General features: G+C 25.0%; 1 protein-coding gene across 1 annotated transcript; it reads right to left on the bottom strand.

Moving 5' to 3' along the window:
• Window positions 1-790: 790 nt before the first annotated feature.
• Window positions 791-8,331, bottom strand: LOC149057375 (pickpocket protein 28-like). The gene is made up of 11 exons (XM_089223389.1): window positions 8,237-8,331; window positions 7,340-7,558; window positions 5,836-5,950; window positions 4,971-5,140; window positions 4,114-4,342; window positions 3,682-3,949; window positions 3,539-3,604; window positions 2,158-2,293; window positions 1,922-2,016; window positions 877-959; window positions 791-832 (listed from the first exon to the last, which is right to left on the bottom strand). Exons 1-11 carry the CDS (start codon window positions 8,329-8,331, stop codon window positions 791-793), a joined length of 1,518 nt encoding a protein of 505 aa, XP_089079515.1.
• Window positions 8,332-12,322: the final 3,991 nt, after the last annotated feature.

Below are 12,322 nucleotides of genomic sequence, written 5' to 3' on the forward strand. Positions count from 1 at the left end.
AAACACCATCCACTCTGATCTAAAATGCCTTTTGTCTCTGTAGTAGCAAAAACCTACTACGAACGTTTCAATAGCCACCTAGCACACCATAAGAATCCCCTAATATCCAAACTTTCATTTGCTTCTATCTCGGGCAACTCGATTAAAAGACTTAAAAGACAATGGTGTCGTGACCTGCTAGCCTAACAAAATTCTTTACTACGTCGTAGTACCTCCGCTGGGAGGCTTTCGCAATCTGTCTAATCTGTCTTTTTATTTATTTTAGATTTACTCTTATTGTTCTTTTTTTTAAAACAGATTGAATATAAAAACTTATTTACCAAAAAAAAATACATATATATATATATTACACACTTGACATTTCGTACTACACACAATATTAGTCCCTGTATACTATTATTTTTATTCATAAATTCATAATCATATGTATATACGTGACTTTATAGTCGTAGTAGGTATTCAAATTTATTTTAAACATAATAAATATAGTAATATTCGCAATACTAGAATTTTGGGAAATGCGGGTATATTCCGACACTCTGTATACCTCCGTTTACTTTCTATTAGTACACCATACTAAGTTTGTTATAATAAGTAATGCAAATTTTATTTTAACTAATGATACACGTTTTATTCAATAATGAATCTCATAATAATAGTCTTTTAATCTATGTATATAAAAAGATAACTGCATTTTTTTTTACTATTAGAATATATATGAACCCAATTCGTATTTTGTTGTTTTAAAAAAGTTTACCCAGTATATTAATTTTATAATTTTTAAACTAAGTCATTGCATTTGAATTTGAATATCCTTACTTCTGTCGGTGCTCTAATAATTTATTCAACATATTTACAATATAAGTAACTACTTACAATTTTAATTACTACATACAATATTTCCAAAATATTAATTAAATTTATGCCCAAAATTAAACCTAATATTCCTCCAATGCTACCTGAAACAATAAAACATAATCTAAGTTTTTATTAAATATTTACAAATTTTTAACAAATATTCAAAAACAAGGTAAAAAGTGAATTTAAGCAGTGTACACGTTTTTACATATTATTATGTATATTTCAACAGATATACTAACATTTACGCATTACCATTATTACAATGAAATGTAAAATGTAAATAGTAATTTTATAACTGTTATTTCGTCATAAGTCAGTAGATTTAGAATTCTCAACTAAGTGAATAAAATAATTAGATAAAGTTGTGTGATTTAAACAATATCATGAAGGAAAAATTAATAAGAAGTATATACTTATAAAATCTCTCACAGTTTACAGGGGTAGAATATATCATTGCATATCATAACTTTACTATTTAGGCAGTGTCGTTTTTATCACGATAAGCATAATAATAGGTTAATTTTATTTTTGTGCGATATTGCGTAATTTAAAAATTTGATGTAAACCATTCTACAAACAAAGTAAAATAAATCTTTAAAACAACAAACGGTACAGAAAGTTTACAGAAAATGCACTATTGCCAATCGCATAATAGGTAACAACATATTATATTGATGTCAGTAATAGTGTAGTACTGTAGATAAATTTAATATTAATGTAAATACAATAGTTGAAAATTGAATATTATTAATTTGACATAATTTAAGAAATTTCTTTGTGTTCAAAATATATACGCAATTTTGTCCCCAAAAAAGATAAATAGCACACAATCTGGTTCTGCTTTCTGCCCGATCACAGAATCATTCTGTTCCTAATACTTCCTATAGAAATGTATATGCTTTAACTTTTCTACAAAACTCATAATATTCGGTAAACTAAGTCATTGTATACCGTATCAAATTACATTATTTTTACTTATAAATATCTATAATATTTTGATGTGGTTAATAGGCCTGAAAACTTTAAACTGAAATATTAAATATTAAACAAAATAACTTACTAATTAATGAGTCTATGCCGTCTACAACTGATGCTGCTTCATATGCAGTGAAATAAGGATGTCTAAAAACAACCTCAATCGTAGCTCCTTTAGAACTATAAAAAGACATAGGTTAGATATTGTTAAAGGTACAAATATGTTATGTGTAATTATATCAATTTATTGTAAATTATAAGGATAATATTCATAAAATATCTAAATGATTTGTTAACAAATAACGACAATAATATACTTACTTATTGTTTACTAAATTCGTAGCTTTCAAATAACTCCAACTGTCATAATGAGATGAATCTATTATATCATATTCGATTACAGAACACGTTGGTAAACAATTACACTTCATTTGTACCTTCGATTGATACACAGCTACTGTACAAAGAAATAAGCACTTTAATTTTTAATTAAAACAATTTACTAAAGTTAACATTTCGTAGATAAAATTTTCCATATATCTCAATCCAATTACAAAAGACAATATTTAAAAGTATTTTAATTTTCTTAGAGTGAAAAAAAAAACAATTTATTTTAAATTACTATAGTTTAATGCGGTTTATGTAAATAGAGTAGAAATTGTGTATTATAATTTATGGCGTTCAAAAGACCAGGAAAAACAGATCACAATAACCGATAGTCGAAACAAGCAATATAAAAAAAAAAGTTTTTAGAAAACAGTGTATAAATTATACTATATTTTAATCACAATATGTCAAATGTAATTATTTATAAGAAAGCAGATTATATTTTTATTATATATTAATATTTATTAGGCACATATTAACAAAAAAACCGTTATTTTAGTTTGCAACATGATTTTTAAAAATGAAAATCATTTATTTTTGTTTCTTCTACTTTTCATAGTTTGTTTATATTAAAAATTGTCAATGTCATAAACCGGATATAATATTATTCGTGGTCGTTATTAATAAAAAATTTATCTAAATTCACCAAGAATAAACGTTATTACCTAAATTCAAATGTTAAATAAATACATAATGACAACCGGTAAAAATTAAAACACATAGGTAATCATAGGAGCTTGACCGGGACCTAAAATTTTAACTTATCTATCCTGGTATGTAACTACAACAGGTGTCGTCACCAGTGTATAAGAAAAAATATTTTAATACATTTACTTAAATTAATATACATGGTATAGGAATGACATATAAACAATGTTGTGCCTATATAATTTATTAGTGAATTAAAGCATATGAAAAATGAAAATAGTTAAATTCAGCAGTAAAAAAAACTAAAATACAACTAAATATATAAATCTTATGTTTAAATTTGCTTTTTTTATTAAATGTATCTATAATTCTATATAATAAACATTGCATATAATATCATGCTTTTTTTTTTTAAATCATTAAAACGCTATAATTGGCTAAATATTTTTACTTTTGGTTGGACAACAAAATATGGGCTAATTAAACATCAATTTAAAATATTATTTAAATGTAGAAAGAATAACATTTTAGGTATAAAACAAGAATATTTAGATAATTTAGCGTGCAATTAAAAATAATAATTGTATCATTATAAGCTTATTTTTAAAATAGGTAGGTATATAAGATTATTACTATAGTAATTAATATTTCAAATATATTTTATTACGTATAGCTCTTTGCACACAACTTTTTTTCGCTGGACCACATATTTTTACACCGGAATTCACTACAACTGATTGAATACAAAAAACAATTTTAATTTAAATCAATATTCTCTTTAATCATTATAAGCTATATATAAGAACTTACAAGCTGAGGTGTAATAACCACATCCACACATTGAAATAGTTAAATTTATCTTACATTCTTCATTACAATTAGACTCTGTATAGAGTTGAAACCTTGATAATTTTCTCTCGTTTTGTAAATAACATTTTCTAATTTCCAGAGAACGCCACATCAAGTCCGATTTCATTTTTTTTACGAACGGAATGATTTGAATTTTTTTGTATGTATCTGATGCTACAAATGCCCTAGTTTTGTACGTGAATAATTCACCGGGATTAGATATTATAACCTATGAAAAACAATCGTGCGTTTTAATTATTTCATTATAGGTATCGTATAATATATGTAATAACTAACATGTAATAATTAACAATCAATAAGTAATTAAATTGATAATGGTGAACCTAATATTTGGACAAAAAATAATATAAAATACGTACGTAACATACGTACCAGAAAATAATCTTCATCAAATTTGGTATTAGGACAAATTGAAAATCCATTCTCTGTCGTGTGTAACTTCAATCTTAAGCGGTGATAGTAACTAACACCACTTGATCGAGCTGGGATTACATTGAAAAGAACATTTTTGTCTGATAACAATGAGTAACCGTCATCTAAAGTCCATTTCGACTTTTCAGATTTAATGTACGTGTTATTTGTTGAAAAAAAATCCAAGTATCTGAAATAATGGACCTAGTTTTATAATAATTCATTTTGTATTTCTAAAAGATATACTGTAGAAAGATCAAAGAAGTAGTGTTAATATTTTACGATAAAGGTAGGTTTCAGTTAGCGCTAGAGTAGTAGCAAGAGAGTATAGCTGTAGTACCTAGCAGTGGCGTTTTTAGAGGGTGGGCCCGGGGGGCATGTGCCCACCCTCATTTTTATGTTAGTACTAGATTTATATAGAATAAAAATACTAAAACTTATAAATAGATCAAATTTTAGTATGAGGAGGGGGTAAAACCATTCTGAACTAAATTTTTGTGGCCCATCCACAAAAAAAGTTCTGGACACGCCACTGGTACCTAGGTCAGTTCAATCAATTTTTTTTCTATGAATTACTGCTTCTTGTAAAGGAAATCGTTTAATAACCATAAAGTAGTGTCTATTTTGTTAAATAAAAAGAAATGAACCTTTTTATAATTTTTATCTAAACATTCACATTGAGTTAGCCACATCAAGGTCGAATAATTTGGAATAAATTACACTTAAAATTCGACATATACATACTAATTCTTAAATTTTTTTAAGTACCTATACCTATGTCTGTAATAAATAACAATTCATAATTTTAATGTATTTACCTCTGATAATTTTCGTCGTTTAATATTTGATATATAGGCATCATGTTAATTGCATAGCATAATCCAAATATGCTTAATGTCGGTTGAACAAATTGACAAAAATTGCTTAATGTGGTATTTTGCCATTTAACCTCAGATTGAAATAATTCTGAACAGCTAATCGCGCAATCCTATTATTAAAAATAAAAACAAATCGAAACGTATGAATATATAAATTTGCAATTATTTTAATTCAATTCAATTTTGATTGGATATGTATATGTTGTACATAGACCATCATGATTCATTTAAGTATTTACACTGATTATTTCAAAAAGTTTCAATTTATTAAAAAATATTTTTTTTACATAGTTTGATGTCATTTCAAAATTAAATTTTTTTACTTTTTTAATCATTATAATTTTTTTAAATATTTAGTTTCTGGAATGTCAGCATACTCTTAAAATTTCATACTCCATACCAGAATATTATTCCAAGTATTTCAATATTTCAAACTATAAAAATCAAATTTCGCAGTCAAGTATAGTTCATTATAGTTCATTAGTTATAAGTTATAACTTTTTAAAGTTAAATACTTTTATATGTTATAAGTTATAACATATAAAAGTATTTAAAATTTAGATGAGTGAAGTAAAGTGATATTCTGGTGTACCCCAAAAAATTATGTGTCCACTAATCATAACTTCAAGTACTTGTAACTAATTAATTAAATATATGTCCGAAATTTTAGAAAACATTTTTTCCCAAAAATGTCATGTTGAAACTTTTCAAATTAATGTTTAACACTTAAATTAATCAAATGGTATTTGGAAGTAAGGTACACTTTAGTTCTGTTCAAAAATAATTGAAAACAATATAAATTTACTTTCAAAATTTGCCTGTACCAATCGTAGTCTATATAATTCTCGGTATGACTTTTCAATACGGGAGCATAAAGAAACGATGAACAGGTTATATGCCGATATTGTTGAAGGTGTTCCCTGAATAAATTTAAAAAAACCGGGTAAGTCGTGGATGTTGCTCTGCTGTACAGTAGGTTACACATGGGTTACTGTAATGGATGGAATTAAATTTGAATCCAATATGATATTATATCATTGTATACGAAAAACGATTCTGAGCGGAGACGGTTTATCTGTCTAATATATATAATAAATTATCAAAAATTTTCAAATCTTAGATTTAAAAAGAAATTTTTTTATGAATTTCTTGTTTGAAATAATTTGCGAATTTTCGTGATTTTTACGTACATTGTCAGAATTCAAACTTTGAATCTTTGTAAGCAAAAATTGTGACTATGTATTTATTTTATTTTTCAACTGCTATTGTAAAAATATTTTTTTTAAGAAAGCACACATCATGGTAAAATCAATACATTCCTCGCTCCACTCAGAATCTAAAATATACATTTTATTGGATATCTAACGGACCACATTACAGTCGTTGTATATTATATATATAGGATATCCCGTGAGGATTTATCCATTGCGATATCTCCCGAAATAATGGCGATATCGAAATTCTGGTTTTGTAATAAGACTCGCAGAGATAAGAACTACAATTATTTCATATTTTAATTTATCTTAATATTTTGGTAAAAAAGTTAAAATATATTTTTTTATAACATTACGGTGTTAAATAATTCACAATTTTTCTCGAAATTAAAAAAAAAAAATTACAAATCAGAAAATAAATGACAATACAATTTTGAAACTTCAATATTTTCAGAAAAATAAACTCTACAAAAATGGTTATCTTTAATTTTTTTGGAAATAATTAAATAAAAAAATATATTTTTACATTTTTTGCAAAAACATTAAAATAAATTAAAAATCCCTGTGAATCTTATTATAAAACTAGAATTTTGATATCTCAATTATTTCGTGAGATATCGCAATGGGTAAATCCTGGTGGGACACCCTGTATACCTATACACACAATTTATACGTATTGAATAAAACATGTTAAACTTATTTTATAACATTATTTATGTAATATGTTCCAATTTCAAAAACATATATTATTTATAACTTGTTGATGATTTGATTGATGCTATAATACAGAAATTATTTCATGCCTTTACCGTGATTTATATTAATGAAAATGGTATTACATATGGATTAAAATAAAGTGCTAGATACTTTAGGGCATAACACATATAACATAAATAATTTTTCCTCGAACCATTTGTGAAATACCTAAAAAGTCAATACATTATAATTCATAAGGTTGTAATATGTTAATGTCGAACAACACAATGTTTCTATCATTAAATGTATATCAATCATTTTGTGTGACTTTTGAATATTTTTTCTATGTACTGATTTAACTTTCTACGGAGAATATTTATTTATTCATTTTGAACTAACCAGTAGGTACTATTTGTGTTTGAGTATTTTTCCCAAACCGATTTCCGTATTTGACTCGACGGACAAACCGTGATCATTGGAAAAGGTATCTCCTGAATTGCCGAATTCGTGTTATCAATAAAAATTATAGATGGGTAGTTAATCCAAACGTCTATCAAAGCACTTAACGCATAAATAGTTGCTAGTAGCATACTAACGAAAATCAGCATCCAAAATATTCTGAAATAAAAATTAATTTTAATTATCAGTCGTCACATCAAGTGAATAATAATAAATAGATACAATATTGTTATATTAGGATATAAAATTAAATCAAATGAAATCTGATTTTATTTATTTCAACATAATACAGTGTGCTGCGAAGAAATAATTTATGAACGAACAGTGGCTTAATGTATTAAAATTGAGAAACACGTATAAGTATTATCAGAATTTAGTCGTATTCAATTCCCAATATACCAATATATTCTAATTGGTACAATCACTCAAGTGTTTATATTATCTACTGACTACTAAAATTTTTCATTTATTTGTGTGATGATTTCTCTTAGAATTTCATTTATACATTTTTACAACATATCTTAATAATTGTTGTAAAAATGAAATTTTGTGCAAGAAAAACAGTTTTTATAGTCACGATTTCTAACTATAACTTTAAAAAAAAGATCAAAATTTATGTTTTAGTAATATGAGAATTAAAACGAAGTACCTTTATTAAATATCGATAAATATAAAAAATAATCCCAAAACTTTAAATTCTGAAAAAATAAACTTATGGTGATTGTTAACATTTTAAAAATGTTTACGCAAACAAGTTACTAAAAATTTACTATTAACAGAGTATAAACTATAAAATTAAAAATGTATTTAATTAAGAATAAAATAAACTCAATTAACCTTTCTATTAGTGATCTATGACTCATCACAAAATATTTCATACCCGGCAATGTGGTTTTTTCACAATATTCACGAAACAAAACATGTTTATTCATTTTAAAGTTTTGAAATCATAAATTCTTATTTTATATAATACTATATGTGTTAAACAATAATTATGTGAAATTTATATAAAACTGTGGAAGGAATTTATAGGACATTGTACTGCTATTCACTCAACTGCCTATCGATTACCTACTTTTGTTATTTCCCCGGAGTGTCAATTATTGTTGTACATATTTTATAATACTTATTCAATTTAGTAGATTATCATGGTAATTGTGGTGTACCATCATATAGTTAAAAATAATTTAAATAAAAACATAATAAATTCCCATAATCTCTAGAGAATTAATACATCAATAATGCATATTGTTTGTTGAATGTGACTGAAATTAAAAATTTTAAAATATTTTAAACATCGATAAAATTATGTAGGTATTGAGATCAATGTTTATCATAATGGACATATGAAGTTTTTAGTTTTTTTTATCGATAAACAGAGTGTCTCAGAAAGATCCGACAAAAAAAATTATGCTAATTAAACTTATGACAAAAATTGTTAATATCATAATATTATAAGTAAATAATTTAAGGAATAAACTAATATAAGCAAATTCTCAAAAATCATATTTAAAAAAAATTTATTATCTTCCAAATGAATTTAACTAAACAATTATTGAATTATAAAAAATTCTAATAAATAAACTACTTGACTTAGATAAATCTTTTTACAAACAAAATTGTTCTCATGATCAGATTCACAAATAAGCTATTTTGAATTTATCCAAAACATTTTTTTATCAATTTTTTATTTTTTATTTTCAGTTTTAAAAAGATTATAAATAAAAAAATTATACCAAAAATTAAGTGCAAGTGTTTATGAATTATAAAGAAAAAATGTATTTTAAATATTGAATACAACAAAAGATATTCGATACCTACGTCAGATCATCGTCAGATACTTTGTAGGTATATATGTCAACATAATTTACATTCAGCAGAACCAATCTTGTGTTATTATTGTTTATTCAATTATAATATTAGAAATAATAGTGGACACTAATATTATCTAAAGCATCTCATACAATAGTATTAATATACATAAAGAAGTGAGTAATGATCAATTTTTAATTACAAATAAAATACTACGAAAAACCTAATACAATATAATCTAAATTTGACACCTATTTTGCGTATGGGTCAAAAGGTGGAAACAGGGCCAAGTGTGGCACGATGGTTATCCGTATTCACATATGTAAGTTGCGATTAAGTATCGTCCGACATACTATAATTATTAAATTATGACTAATAATTGACTATACTAATATTGTATATAAGCTTATGACATAAAAAATTTAAGAAATATTTTTAAAAGAATCTTCAATCTTAGCTTTATTTTTTTTTTAAGTCCAATAAACATTACTTAAGATATTACAATATTGGAAAACCAATTTTATATTTCTGTAAAATACATCCTGTTTAACCTTCATATTGGATAATAATTAATATTCATTAAGCATTAATTTTTATTTTTATTTCTCTATAATATATTTATATCTTTGTTTTGAATACCTACATTCAAATGTACCTGGTTGCTATTTTTACTCATTAATTTTACTAAAAAGGCTCAACAGTCAACACATATATTCATAATAACAATTTTTTAACATTTATTAGATAACAATATACAATCTGTAAACATAATTAGTAATTATAATAAACATACGAGCGAAACCTATGAGTGAATACTTGAGGAGAGTAGTTACCCAGTACTCAGTAGGTAACACTCGATCATAATAAAATAAAATAAAAATAACAAATTCATCAGTAGCAAAAATATTTTCTATTATACATTTTATTGACACAATAATATATTGATTATAATATATTAAAATTACAACCAAGTATTTTAACGGTTGACAAATTAATGATTTGTCGCTCGTGTCCTGTCACAACCATTGAATTTGCTTAGGTTAAGAGAATGCCGATATTTATATAATTGAGGGTAGGCATGAGCGTATTGCATATATAAATTATTTAAATAGGCTAAGAGACCTACAAGCCGTCAACTCTGAATTTAACATATCATTTTAAATTGATTCACTATTATTATTTATTATACATAAAAACCTACCTTATAGACAAATCATAATAGGTACAATTTTTGAATTATCGATCATTTATAAATAAATAACACTGCCGTTCCTGTAAGCATATACAGGCTTCAATACCACTTTCAACTTTCAAGAATAAGAATACATATTCGATTCAGTGACATATATACTACACTATATACTATTCAGGGTAGTACTAGTGTTGATACCCATCCTTGGCCACGTGTTTTTATAAAAAAGTATACTTACAACTGAATATGCTTCAGATTTCCAAAAATATGTGGCCAAATGTTTGATGTTTCTATTAGTTCTATTTCATATTTGATATAATTAATTATATTAAGATTGATGAATACAATGGAAAGTATATAAAACTACAAATTATATTTAAATTAAAAATGTAAACACTTCCCTTTAAAAATGTCTGGATAAGCGTTGAGCCTGACCTAATTGATACTGTATACTGTATTATTTCAAACATTGATTAATGTTTAGGGGCATAATAGGGGGGGGGATGAGGGGAATAGATACCCACCAAAATGTTTCTACTAATATTTTATATTTGGTGAGGTAGGTTACTGTATGAAACTTACAGATTTTGCTAAAAATATATAATCCCCCCCCCCCCCCCATAACCAAATGCCTAATTACTACACTGATAATAAATAATTGTATGTATAGCACGTCACTATATCATATAAGATTGTATTAGTTTGAACGCAGTCAATATATTTTTAAAACCTGTACATATAACTTACACAATTTTGATTATATAAGCTGAGCAATTCAGACTGAAAAATCGAAATGAACTATTACTAGAAAGTAGAAATACATATTTTTAGGTAGGCATATTTAATATTAAAATACACACCAAAACATAATAAAAAGCTTAAATATATTTGAGTACAGTTTAATAGGTAGTATATTTTATTAAGAACAACGATAATATTATATAGTTACACGATAACTTTCTATTTAATTACAGATTAAAGACAAAAAAAATTAATTTTAGTATGCTAATTAATCGATAGGCATATTATTACAAACATTTTAACATGGGTAGGAAAAATTTAAGCAATTAATTGACTCGATATAGGAGTGAACATTTGATGTTAAATACAGAAGTACCCTATTTATTGGTGAGAATTTAAAAAAAAACATTTAACAGACATTAAAAATATTGTTATTATTAATTGTATACAAATAATGAATATAATTCCATAGGTACATCTTATTTAGTAAGAAACAAATCAATAATAATCGTACTTGAACATTTTAATTAAAATAAATAATATTTCAAAAATATTAATTAAATTTATTCCCAAAATCAAACATAATAATCCTTCAACGTTGCTTAAAACAAAACAAAAAAATTTGGTTATTTATATTTATTTCTTAATAAATATGATTCAAGAATATTGAATAGGTAAAAATATAGAAAAATATTAATGAGATATTCAAATATGGATATATATGTACAATATTATTGTGCAATTTGAAATAAATCGACTTCGATATAGTTAACAATATAATAATAATTGAAAACAAATCTATCAAACTCTATTAAACATAATATAATTTTAGTTACTATTATATCATTTTGTTTAAATGATTTAGGTAGTTCATAATCACTTATACACACGATATTATAATGTACCAAAACATCTACTACTCACATAACCCGCACTTTTTACACTTGCACCTAATATTTAGCAAAATATACATATATTTAAAAAAAAAAAGCGGGTAAGTCGTGTATGTCGCTCTGCTGTACAGTAGGTTACAAGTGGGTTACTGTAATGGATGGAATTAAATTTGAATCCAATGATATTATAATATCATTGTATACAAAAAACGATTCTGAGCGAAGACGGTTTATCTGTCTAGGATATATTATAGATTATTAAAAATTTTCAAATCTTAGAATTAA

This window comes from Diuraphis noxia, unplaced genomic scaffold (genome assembly GCF_037042655.1).
Source record: "Diuraphis noxia isolate RWA-SAM2 unplaced genomic scaffold, SU_Dnox_SAM2 contig0003, whole genome shotgun sequence".
Taxonomy (NCBI): Eukaryota; Metazoa; Arthropoda; class Insecta; order Hemiptera; family Aphididae; genus Diuraphis; species Diuraphis noxia.